The sequence below is a fragment of the Zea mays genome, chromosome 10 (assembly GCF_902167145.1).
Source record: "Zea mays cultivar B73 chromosome 10, Zm-B73-REFERENCE-NAM-5.0, whole genome shotgun sequence".
In the NCBI taxonomy this organism is placed as follows: Eukaryota; Viridiplantae; Streptophyta; class Magnoliopsida; order Poales; family Poaceae; genus Zea; species Zea mays.
Window position 1 is genome coordinate 39,326,944 of NC_050105.1, and position 12,687 is coordinate 39,339,630.

The window sequence follows — 12,687 nt, forward strand, 5'->3', positions numbered from 1 at the left end:
AATATATTTTACATAAAACCGAATTAGCTTAATTGATATATGCCTAAAATTATTATTATTAGAATGAAATTCAGTTCCAATGATCCAAACCGGGCGTGAGAGCAAATCTAACAAACCCTAACAGAGAAATTATTTTCCACGGGGAATTAAGAATTGGACTTCCATCGCCATCTCTATACGTACATTATATACTTCTTTATATCGTGGCTAGACTTCACGCGATCGCGGTAATCAAACACCCAGTTACAGGCCTTGGGCCTATCCCTGGATGCGGTTAAGGCAAACAGGCCCGAGGTGTGAAGGTTCAGAGACCGGCGATCGACCGATCAACAGGCGACGGCTTGCCGGCCCAGTCCGGCCCTACAATAGCACCGGCGGCTCCGCTGATCAAAAAGCCCCGAACTCCATCGGCAGAGCCCAGTAGGTAAACCTCTCCGTAGTCCTACTCTTGTCCGACCCGCGCGGCCGCCGCCAGCCCGCGCCCTCGGAGCCCCCTTCCGCTTCTCCTCTCCGGGAATGGCGTCGGCGCGAGGACCTTGCGGTAAGCCGCGGCTCGCCTGCTTGCCCGCTTCACTCTGTTCTAACCTGTGCACGACTTTCCGTCGCGTCGCTATTGGAGTAGCGACCAAACCCAATCCGCCTTGCCGCGATGGACGCGGCGTGTCACTCCAATCCCGTCGAGGCGACCAGGGATTCGTCTTCTTCTGATTTATGTACTCCCAAATCCCAAATCTTCGTACAAGCGTTTAGTTGAATCCCGGCGTCAAGTCCGTCACTGACATGGCCGCGTTAGATGTTTCTAGGCTTTGTTACGTGTTTACGCTGCTGCTCTAACGGCTTCTTTGCTGTGGCCTTGCAGGAATTAGTGTCCGTTCTGACTTCAGTTCAGCCTGCCTTATTCACAAGGTAAAAACGACGGTTTGCCACCCTCTGTTTTCGACTTGTCATGACAAAGCGGCAGTCATGCCAACCGTTGATATGGATGCCAGGCTGGAGCCCCATCGAATTCTGTTTCTGGCGTGATGGCTGTTCAGGTTCACCGCCACCGTAACAAGGTCCGCAATGGCCAAGGTACAGATCCTACTTGGACTAGGATTCAACAGCGGTTGAGTATTTAGGACTTCTAATTCTACTGTCTTAGTGTAAATCATTCTAGGAATAGAACTTCTACTTGCTTGAATGGGCTCTCGGTGGGGACTTTACAAACAATGGGTAGAGACCATAGGCATCAACCAGACCGGTCTCATTCAAAGCTTGTAAGGAGCAATTAGAATCGCCTGAGGATTAGATTAGGTAGTTTCTGCAGTAATAGTGTCAAGTGCTCGAAGTTTGGCCTGTATATTAGGACTAGAAACAACAAACTGTTTCTTCGTCTTCCAGACAATGGGAGAAGAGACATGAAGAATGCAGTACCCTGTTACGGAACAACTATCTGTTGGGTCACTTGCCCAAGCGGAGTTTGAGTAAGTATGAAGCTGAAGCAGACAATCAGGAGAATAGAATAATAATGAGATGATGTCCCCAATAAGTACAGTAGCACACGGAGTAAGTGGCCAAAATGAATTAAAATAGTGCACACACAAACATACTCAAAATATGGACCACAAGAGCAATATCAGGTCTGGTAACAATGCGATAAACAAGACTACCAACAATATGTTGATATCTTGAGGGATCCTCAAGTGGTGTACCATCAGTGGGATGAAGTTGTAAATGAAGAACCATGGCCGTTGCAGCCGCTCGGTTACCAATGATGCCTAAATGAGCAATAAGATCGTACTCAGACTGAGAAAGATGGCATCCTTTGATAGATTGCTTGACTTCAATGGCTAAGAAATAATTGAGAGGGCCCAAATCAGATGTTTGATATTCAACACTAAGCTGTTGCTTCGCTTCACATGAGAAATGTGATCCTCATCATCACTCATAATTAGCATATCATTAACATATAGAAGAAGCAAAGTACAACCACATAGTGATAAATGAATAAAGAAAGCTGAATCATGAGCACTAGGTGAAAAACTAGTAGTTCGTATCATAGATACAAAACACTCGTGCCAAGCACGAGGTGCCTGTTTAAGGTCATATAAAGCACCGCGAAGACGACAAAACATATCCTAGAGGAGCAACAACACCTCGGGTGTGGTTGCATATAAACTTCTTCAGTCAAATCATGAAGAAAAGCTTTCTTGATATCCATTTGAGATATAGGCCAAGAAGAAGCAACCATTGCAACTAATGCATGAACCATTGTCATATGAGCAACAGGTGCAAATGTCTCATTGTAATCTAGACCTTGAGTCCGCTGAAAACCTATGTATCTCTGTAGAGCCTTTTGAATTGGTCTTAACTTTGAATGCCCACTTAGATGTAATAGGCACCGCGTGTGATGGCAATGGAACAACATCCCAAGTGCCTTGACGATCAAGTATAGCATTTTCCTCAGACATAGCTAGCTGCCCATTCTGGATTAAGAGAAGCTTCCTAATAAGTGGATGGCTCATCAACAACAACACACACATGCGAAAAACAACAATTCTCTTTAGGACAAATAGTACTACGTCTTGAAGGTTATATCGTGGAGGAACCTGTAACTGATCAAAAGAAATATGTAACTCATCAATATTATTATCAGAAGCACCAAAATTTAGCTCATCAGGGTTCACCAAGGTGGGGGAACGATATGGAAGGGCTTGAGAATCTTTAGGGCAAGGTTATTAAAGCGATAAAACGGTGAAACGCGCATGGGTACTTTTTGACTTTATTAAAATGTTTAAGCGAGCTTTAAAACGTCTTTTAAACAACATGGAGAAAATATCAATATAACATAATTTCACATAACAATATAACATGTCCACAACCACACTACCACAATAACACAAGTTCAAGCGTTCAACTAATAGCATCTATCAAGTCGACAATGACAAACAAAGTGGAATGAAATGTCCAGTAGTCCACAACCACAAACATAGCACAAAAGCAACTAAAGTGGAATGCAATGTCCACAACTGCAAGCACACAAGTGTTACTCAATCTCCCTCTAGGTTAGGAATGTAGTAGCAAATCTAGTAGCAGCAGGCCTCACAAGATGCATTAGCATCACTACTGCTTGCCAGTTTTGGTCTCCAAAGGACCAAAATCAGAGCATGTCAGGGGAGGATGAGAGCAGGGGAGGGGAGAAGGATGAGAGCAGGGAGGGGCTGTTGCAGGCGGGGCCGAGTAGGGTACTCGGGGCTGGGCGCGAGCAGGGAGGCAGGGCTGTCATCATGGGGTGCAGGGGACTCGGGACCATGAGTCCGTGACACAGGAGGCGGCGAGCTGACAGAGCAGGGCAGCGACGAGCGCGAACAGGGAGGCAGCGTGGCACCGCCGCGGGGGAGCAAGGGACTTGAGCAGCTACGCAAGGAGGAGGGGAGGGAGGCGATGAACTTAGGCAAGGTGTCTTACCAGCGGCGAATCCTAGCGAGGCGATGAAGGCATCATGACGGCTGGCTCAACGTGCAGAGGCTGTGGGCATGACGCAAAAGATGGAGGGTGCATGTTTTCGGTTAGGGAAAATTATCGGCGACTGGGTTAGAAGGTTAGAAAAGCGCCAAAACGCGACCTTTTTACGGTCTAGAGCGTTTAAACTCTAAAAGGGGTGCTTTAGCGCCTAAAACGGACATTTTACATTTTTTTCGTGAAACGTTGCAGCGTTTTACGTTCTGAGTAGTGCTCTAGTGCTTAAAAGGCGCTTAAGCGTATTTTTAATAACCATGCTTTAGGGGATTATTGAAAACTTGTATGATACGTGGTTTAGAAAAACAGAGGTGGAGGCGGTGGCAGAGGCGAAGTTGTTGGATCAAGAATGGCGGTAATAGATGGGGAAGGTTAGAAGCAACATGAATGGGTGGAAGTGCAAGAGTAGTGGTGAATGGTGGAGACACAAACGATGGAACAACATCATCACTAATGGAAATAGCGGGAAGGGACATAAAAGATGTGCACTTTGTAGGAGCATATGATGACTTTATAGTGGAATTAAAAAAGAAAGGACAGTTCTCAACAAAAGTGGCATCATGAGAGATACACATGCAATGGGAAGAAGGATCATAACAACGATAACCCTTGTGCTTAGGACTATATCCTATATGACTGAGCAGTTAACCTAGTTCGTTGATGAGGTGCAAGTAGAACATATCATAGGCATGCAAAATTGTGAAGATGATCATAGCTAGGAGTTCCAAAAAGAACTTCACTAGGACACTTGCTAGTCAATTTAGACAATGGTTGTCTTTTAATAAGATAAGTAGATGTGGAAACAACCTCTTAGAAATGTGAAGGAACAAAGGAGGCAATCAAAAGTGTGCGAGTGAGATGATGTTCATGTTCAACAACATCGTTTTGAATGTGAGTGCCATCACACGAGCGGGGGAAGAGTACCTTCTGAGGACAAAAAATGACGAAAAGCATAAGAAAAGTACTCACCACTAGAGTTAGGGTAAAACAACTCTAATAGTAGCAAAAAACTATGTGTTAACCATGTGAACAAATGATTGGTAAATGAAACACGATTGGGACCAATGTTTCATGAAATAAATCCATGTGTAGCAAGAATCGTCATCAACAAAAACAAAATAATACTCATGACCACCTTTCATAACAAAAGGTGCAGGACCCCATACATCTAAATGAACAAGGTCAAATGGTCGAATAGAATGAGACGCAATAGACACACATGGAAGTTGTATATGTTTTCCATGCTTGCAACCCTAACAATGAAAGGTAGTCAACAAAAACATGCCCCAAACATTCTTGATGAACAAGAGTGGACAAATGAGATCCACATAGATTTCCAAGGCGATGATGCCATTTGGCAAGAGATGAGGTTGATGGGGACACAACTGATGAGTGATGACACGACTAGAGGGAAATGTAAATTGTCCAAAACATAGGGGTTAGAAGAATCTCTATGACGATGACATGTCCCAATCACACGACCAATGCCATGGTCTCGAATAAACATGATGAGTCATCAAAACTAACAAACAATTTATATCAGCTTTTTGACCAATGGATAACAAATCCATGGATAGTTGAGGGACCAAAGAAATTTCAGGTACATAAAAATGAGAAGAAAAAAATGCCTTCATGAGTAACATGACAAGATGTGCCATTAGACATGTGTATTATCGAACCATCAACAATTTTCTTGCAGTCAATCAGGTGATTCTTGTTGGATGTGACCATAGTAACAAGATTTAGGGTCGATGGCGCGTTCCCTGACCTAGGATCGACAACCCAAAACACGGGTCGGGGTCACCTAGGCTCGTCGTCCCAAACAAGATAGATTCACCGTACAATCAAAAAGGTTCACGGGATGTTTTCTACAGAACAATGAGCGGTTCGTTGTACCATCAAGTAGTTATTTTGCACTATGTCAAGTTGGGGAAATGAGAGGACAGAGGAAGGAGGCGCGAACGCATCCTAAGGAGGCACGACGACGTAGGGCGTACCAGCACGGGAGAGCATGAATGAGATAGGCTAGCGCATTCGCCGTCATCGGCTCATCTCATGGTTGTTGGCGCATCTGCCATCACTGCACATCTGCACCGTTGTGGGCGCATCAGATTTCACCATGGCTACGGGCGCAATTGCAATTGTCGATTAAGGCTGTGACCACCGTCGTTGTCGCCAAAGGGCTGTGGCGCCGTGCACAGCCCTCGCGACAATTGAGCTCAAGCCGCACAGGAGTTGGGAAGGCGACAACAATACTGGAGTACTGAATTGAATACACAGAAGCCCTTCGTCTCCATTCATGTCAAGTTCGAGCCCAATGGCGGCGACGCCCCGACCAAGCTCTGTGGAGGCGGCTGCGTGGCCCGTGGTGGCATCTGCGTGGTTGGCGGTGTTGTCTGCGTGTTCCGCGGTGCTGACAACGTGGCCTGCAGTGGCGAGGCCCGTGGCGGCGGTGCCCTAGCCAGGCCCGACGGTGGCGGTACCCCGGCCAGGCCCCACGATGGCGGCTCCATTCCCCGTGGCGGCGGTGCCTCAGCCAGGCCCCACGGTGGTGGCTCCGTGCCCTATGGCGGTGATGCCCCGACCAGGCCCCGCGGCGGCAGCTGCGCCCCGGTTAGGCCCCATGGTGGTGGCTGTGTAGCTCATGACAGCGGTGCCCATGGCCAACTCCCATGGAGGTGATGACCTGTCCACGAACGACGACGTCAGGGGGATTCTCTCGATCGATAGGAACACCTCGCTGGAAGAGGATTTGATCCATCTATTGGGTGGCATCCTGTTGGATGCTGTTGTCTTCTCCCTCCATGGCGTCCAATTCCAAGCATAGTTTTTAAGGCGTCTGTAAGGCGACGCTTAAGCGTCGCCTAAGCGGTTAGGTGAGGGTGGCTCGCCTTGCATAAGAACTCGCCTTAGCACGCCTAGGCGGTAAGGCGATGGTGGCTCGCCTCATCTCACCTTACCACCTTAAAAACTATGATTCCGAGGTTGCTGCTCGAGGAGGAGCAGCCGCCACCAATCGTCTACGGAAGAAAACAAGCGAAACAGGGAATATGGAAGAGATCGTGAGCGAAGGGTTACGACATGTAACTAGTGGCGTGGTGGGTAATTTTTCTGCAACTTCATGAGGGGGTATGAAAATATGGTTTCTGAAGCACCCTTTTAGGAGCTTCGAAAATTTCATGAAACTGGTCTCTAGTTTCATTTTTTTGAAACTAAAGCTTGTGAAGCTGGATCCGTTTGGATAGAAAAACTGCAACAAAGCTGAAGTTCTTGAAGCGAAGATCTCCCAAACAGGCCCTAAATGTAATGTTATCAGAGGCAGCAGCTATAGAGACAATCCAGCGATATCAGCAGTTCAGCACCCATTATTCTGAATTCCAACACCACCAGCAACACAGAGTACAAAAGCAGCAGACCAAATCACAGCTCGCACCCCAGCAGCAAAACAGAGTACAGCCGATACAGACCTCTGCAATTCCAAGATATCAATGGCACCACAACATCACCAGAAACATTAGAACAGAGCAGACAGCCAACAGCAGCAGAGCAGGCCACAGAGAACACCAGCTGTAAATCCTCTGTTCCTTGTGCCGAGCAGACAGTTGTCAAAGGCAGCAGCAGCAGCAAACGAACTCGGTGAAGAAGACGAACCTGTGCACTGGATAATCATATAGGATCATGGCCTCCGGACTGCAGGCGTGCGTGCAGTGTCCCACGAAGCAGGGGGCGACTGGCGGGTGGCATGGAGGAAAAATGCAAATGGACGCATCCTGCGTGAAGGCGGGTCCCTGGAAGCCGGGGTGTGGACAGGTCCACATTGTGAAGGCGATGAGTGGATGAAGGCAGATAATCTGTGATGAAGCAGTGCGGACGGAGATGGACCACATGAATGAAGTCCGCGCTTGACAATGGCCGCACAGACAGAGGCGGACCACACTAGATGTAGTGGGGTTGGCGTGGATGAAGTTCAGGCGACAAAGACTGTGGATGGATGGTGATGGGGCACAAGAAAGAAAGCATGGCGACGGGCCAAACCAGAAATGCCAGAGGAAGGATCCCCTCAAGGGGAAAAAATGGATCGGGTGGGTCAAATTAGTTTAACCCTTACCATAATTCTTGACTTAATTACCATAAGCTATGTGTATATAGAGAGCCTCATGGGGCCATATGGGCCTTAACGGGACATGACTAAGAATCTAATTGAACACATCTTTTGTTCAATCTTTGTATTTTTCACTTTGGTGGACTCTGGCTTATTCTCATCTAATGGAGTATATGGACCAACCATTTTAGGCAAAAAGGGTGGATTGAAAGAGTTTCTGGAAGGGTGGTCCTGCAATATTGCTGTTCTTCGTTAACTTAACTTAACTGTACGACTAAATAGCTTCTTACTGCTTGTAATAGGAAATTTTAGTGACAACCTATTCGCAAGAGGAAAAACTTTGTTGCCAGGCTGATTTATGGAGACCATATTCTAACTGAGCATGGTGAAAAAGCAGCGGTAGTGGACCTCTTCTACAAAAATCTCATTGGGCAGGGTGGACAGAGGATATGACAGTTGACCTGGAAGCTCTTGGCTTTCCTAGACACAACCTGGCTGTCTTGGACTCCCCCTTTGCAGAACAGGAGGTCCTGGAGACCATCAGAGGTTTGCTAAACAGAAGATGGATATCTGACATTAGAGGTGGTCTTACTGTTGGGGTTTTGGTAGATTGCTTAAAGCTCTGGGCCTGTCTGTCTGAAATTGAGCTGCACCCTCACATTGAAGATAGACATATCTTTAGTGTAGCCCCAAATGGAAAGTATTCGGCGAAAGCAGCTTACAAGGGTCTTTTCCTAGGATCCTGTACATCTGGTCAATACAAGAGGGTCTGGAAAACTTGGGCTCCATCAAAATGTCGTTTCTTCCTATGGCTTGTGGCCCATAACAGGTGCTGGACTGCTGACAGACCGGCAAAGAGGGGCATGCATCCAAGCAGCTGTCCGTTATGTGACCAAGAACCTGAATCTATTAACCACCTGCTGGTCTCATGTGTGTTTGCAAGGATCTTCTGGTATAAATTGCTCAGAAAGTTTGGGTTGCATAGCCTTGCTCCCCAGCTGGGCCTGACATCCTTAATGGTCAAGAAAGGTTTGAGATCTCTGATCTCTTCGGGGGCCTGGATGATTTGGAATCACCGCAATAGATGTGTGTTTGATGGTCAGGCTCCCAGTCTCTCCTCTATCCTTCGGCAGGCCGACGACGGGAGAAGACTTTGGGAATTAGCTGGGGCCAAGGGTCTCCTTGGCAGCTCCTTTGTCTGACACCCCCCCCCTGTTTCTGTAGTAGTTTTTTGAGTCCGGTTTCCATTGCTGGCCTCCGTAAGGAGTTCCTTGCTGTAACCTCTGGTCTTCTTAATATATTTAAGGCGCAGTTCCCCTGCGCCTTCGAGAAAAAAAACTAATTTTGTAACTGCTACCTCAAATAGCAATTTTCTATTACTATGATAATAACTTCTGTATCTTTATGAACGATGCACAGCTATCAGGTGTGCAATGGCAACTGGAAAAGAGCAGGGTGCAATTTCCACTGCCAGTAGCGGTGATCAAACCAAGGGCGGTTTGCGTGGAAAATTAAACAAAGTTGTTTTAGCTTATAGTGGTGGTTTGGATACATCCGTTATTGTTCCATGGCTCAGGTATATATATTCCTTATTTTAATTGTCTTTTACGAAGTTTGAAGTCTACATTTGTCTAACTTCTGCAAGCTTTATTTTTTTTGGTTTACTAATTCAAGGGAGAACTATGGTTGTGAAGTCGTTTGTTTCACTGCTGATGTTGGCCAGGTATGTTTCCTAATATTATTGCTTGGCCTATTCTGAAGCTTGTAATGTCTAGCCAACATATTCCTGTTTCTTTCCCTCCCATGTCTCTTTCTTATTTCACATACTTGCATAATGTTTCTGCTGGTTGCATTCCTGCCAGGAGTTCCAAAACTAATAGTTTCTTCACCTATTGTTTCTATGGCTTTGTATTGTCCTAATTTATGAAGTTGTGAATCCTTTTTATATTTTTAATCTTCCTAGTGATTTATTATTTTTTGGTTGTCAATATGTAAATAGGCAGTGTCATGGCTTGGATTTTCTATCCATTTTCTTGTATCTAACCATCTGTTTAAATACATTTACTTAACCCTCCCTAGGGTGCCATTGAATTGGAAGGGTTGGAGAAGAAGGCAAAAGCCAGTGGTGCATGTCAGCTTGTTGTGAAGGACCTCAAAGAAGAATTTGTTAGTGAATATATATACCCCTGCCTGCGTGCAGGTGCAGTTTATGAAAGAAAGTATCTGCTTGGGACTTCGATGGCTAGGCCTGTTATTGCTAAGGTGAAATTAATACAATAGCTGCATCTTGTTATTGTATAATCACAAATAATCTGCATGAATTTCTTGAAAAGTAATTTCTGATGTTTGCATAATTCCTTGAGATTTGATTGATGTCATGGTTTACAGTGTACTGTAAATTAAATGCACATGATGGTAGAGATAACATTTGAATTATAATCGCTACTGCAGCACCAAAGTTGCTGATGTAAACTTGACGTAACTTTTGGTAGCCATTTACTCTTTTATAGCATATATCAAATCTGTTCCAATAGTACATGGTATGCTTCTTGGTGTACATAGACTTGGCAAATTTGTCTTTACATATTTGTTTCATAAAAGTCTCAGGTACAAGCCTTAGAAGCTTTGGATGATCATCTTTGTTTTGTTGATTTGGTCTGCTAGCCCTGTAGAGTAGGTGGCTCAGCTGTTGTTTGGCTTGGAATGATCTGTCCAGTTAACCTACTGTGAATCTTATGGGCATCATGCAGAACTAGTGGAGCAAGAATATCATGGGGTAGGGCGTGCTGTTTCTTTTATTTAGTTGAAATAAAATATTGAAATATGCTTCAAATAATGTTCTGAATGCTGCATATATTCTTTAGGATCTGTAGGTGGGATTGTGTTGGCAGCATTAATACACTCTTACTCTTTTGAATGCTCCAAGTTTTATGGCATTATATCTCCACTGCAGGCAATGGTTGATGTTGCCAAGGAAGTTGGTGCGGATGCAGTTGCCCATGGTTGCACTGGAAAAGGCAATGATCAGGTAGTGACGCTGTTAGCCTGTATATTAATGTGTCTGGTCATCTTGTAATGCTACCCTTATTCTGCAGGTTCGCTTTGAGCTTACATTCTATGCTTTAAATCCTGAACTTAAAGTGGTGGCACCTTGGAGGGAGTGGGATATCACAGGACGTGAAGATGCTATTGAATATGCAAAGAAACATAATGTACCTGTTCCAGTTTCAAAGAAATCAATATACAGCCGAGACCGAAACTTGTGGCACCTTAGCCATGAGGTATTGTCCATTTTTCATGTTTATTGCTTCAAGTTTTATCAAAGCATTTTTTGTAGTTTAATATCTTTTTCTTTACATGTAGGACAGAATCTTAGTTACCAGAACTTTACAAGATGGTTACGTTCCAACTTTTAAGCCAATATATGCAAAATGCCACATTAGTGTTCTGAATTAATGTCCTGCACTTGTCGACACCTTTAACCAAACAACATGACGCCCATCTTTGATGCGAGATGAAGTGAATCATTCTCTACATTGCAGGGTGACATCCTGGAGGACCCAGCAAATGAGCCAAAGGAAGATATGTATATGATGTCGATTGCTCCAGAAAATGCGCCCTCGAAACCTGAGTGAGTGATCAATATTAAATCTTTCCGCTCTTTTTTTTTTCATTTTTGCTGCAATCTGTAGCACAGTTTACTGTGTATGCACAATTGAGCATTACTGCACCTGGTATTCCAGAGTTGGATCCATCCAAAGCAGGATTGGCCTGGAACTTAATATGATCAGTATAAACATAGGTTTTTTTTCCATTTGTACACTAGATGCATATGTATGCATACCGTGATAGATTAATGCCGAGCCGCATACATTCAGGTATTTGGAGATTGGTATCATTGCTGGTGTTCCTGTTTCAATCAATGGCCGAGACCTCTCACCAGCATCCCTCCTCGCGGAGCTCAATGAAATCGGTGGAAAGCATGGGATTGGGCGTATCGACATGGTGGAAAACAGGCTGGTCGGCATGAAGTCACGTGGGGTCTATGAGACCCCCGGTGGCACCATCATGGCAGCCGCGGTACGCGAGTTGGAGTCCCTGACCCTGGACAGGGAGACCATGCAGTGGAAGGACATCATTGCCCTCAAGTACGCCGAGCTGGTCTATGCTGGCCGCTGGTTTGACCCGCTCCGGCAGTCCTTTGATGCCTTCATGGAGAAGGTTACCGCGACGACCACTGGTTCAGTGACCCTGAAGCTGTACAAGGGTTCCGTGAACGTCGCGTCCCGGAAGAGCCCCTACAGCCTGTACAGGGAAGATATCTCCTCGTTTGAGAACGGGGAGATCTACAACCAAGCTGACGCCGAGGGGTTCATCAGGCTGTACGGCCTACCGACACGGGTCCGGGCGATGCTGGAGAAGGGTATCTGAGTAGTTGCCTGCTTGATTTAGAAATAAAAACATCTGTTTCCCAGTGATTGCAGACAGATGGGTGTTTGGTGGGGAGTTCACCATGCTGTTTTACCATCCGTTTACATTGTCCAAACCAAAATATTATCATTGCTACATCAGCTGCTTTTCTCATTGGTTTATATTGAGCAGACCATTCTGGTCGATTATCGTCATCTATTGATCTGCGATAACGTTGGAGCGATGTCTATCTATGACTTTAGATACCTTGACGATTCGAACTGATACACCGTTCATGCCATTACACAAATTTCAATTTCTGGTACTTAAGCTGGAGATTATTGATTAAAACGAGGGCTACTAGGGGGATACAATAAGTTAAAGCACGCTTTAGAGTTTAGACTGTCTCTAGCAGCTTGTGGTTGTCGCTTATCCATCACTGTACCTATATTCTCTTAAGACCGCGTCCAGCGATTCATCCATATGCTCTAGCAGTTTATCCATCTATGTACCTATATTTAAACTTAACTCTGTGAACAATAAAGTCTACAGTATAAAATAGTATTTTAAATGATCATATGGATGAACCGCTGGACATAGTCTAAGAGAATACTAAGTGACATTTACTTGTGTATCGGCTTAACGTCGTGAGACGTACGAATATCAAGGCTACAAGT

The 12,687-nt window shown here is 45.2% G+C and overlaps 1 protein-coding gene across 2 annotated transcripts; it reads left to right on the top strand.

Moving 5' to 3' along the window:
• The first annotated feature begins 235 nt into the window (after positions 1 to 235).
• LOC100274106 (argininosuccinate synthase) lies at positions 236 to 12,225 on the top strand. Of its 2 annotated transcripts, none has more exons than XM_008663418.3 (10): positions 236 to 541; positions 860 to 906; positions 990 to 1,071; positions 9,020 to 9,176; positions 9,275 to 9,323; positions 9,680 to 9,862; positions 10,554 to 10,628; positions 10,696 to 10,881; positions 11,143 to 11,231; positions 11,479 to 12,225. In XM_008663418.3, exons 1-10 carry the CDS (start codon positions 517 to 519, stop codon positions 12,029 to 12,031), a joined length of 1,446 nt encoding a protein of 481 aa, XP_008661640.1. In that variant the 5' UTR covers positions 236 to 516; the 3' UTR covers positions 12,032 to 12,225. The 2 variants fall into 2 exon arrangements, with proteins under 2 accessions (XP_008661640.1, NP_001141957.1); NM_001148485.1 differs by lacking the exon at positions 236 to 541 and adding an exon at positions 548 to 713 and having other exon boundaries at positions 11,479 to 12,217.
• Positions 12,226 to 12,687: the final 462 nt, after the last annotated feature.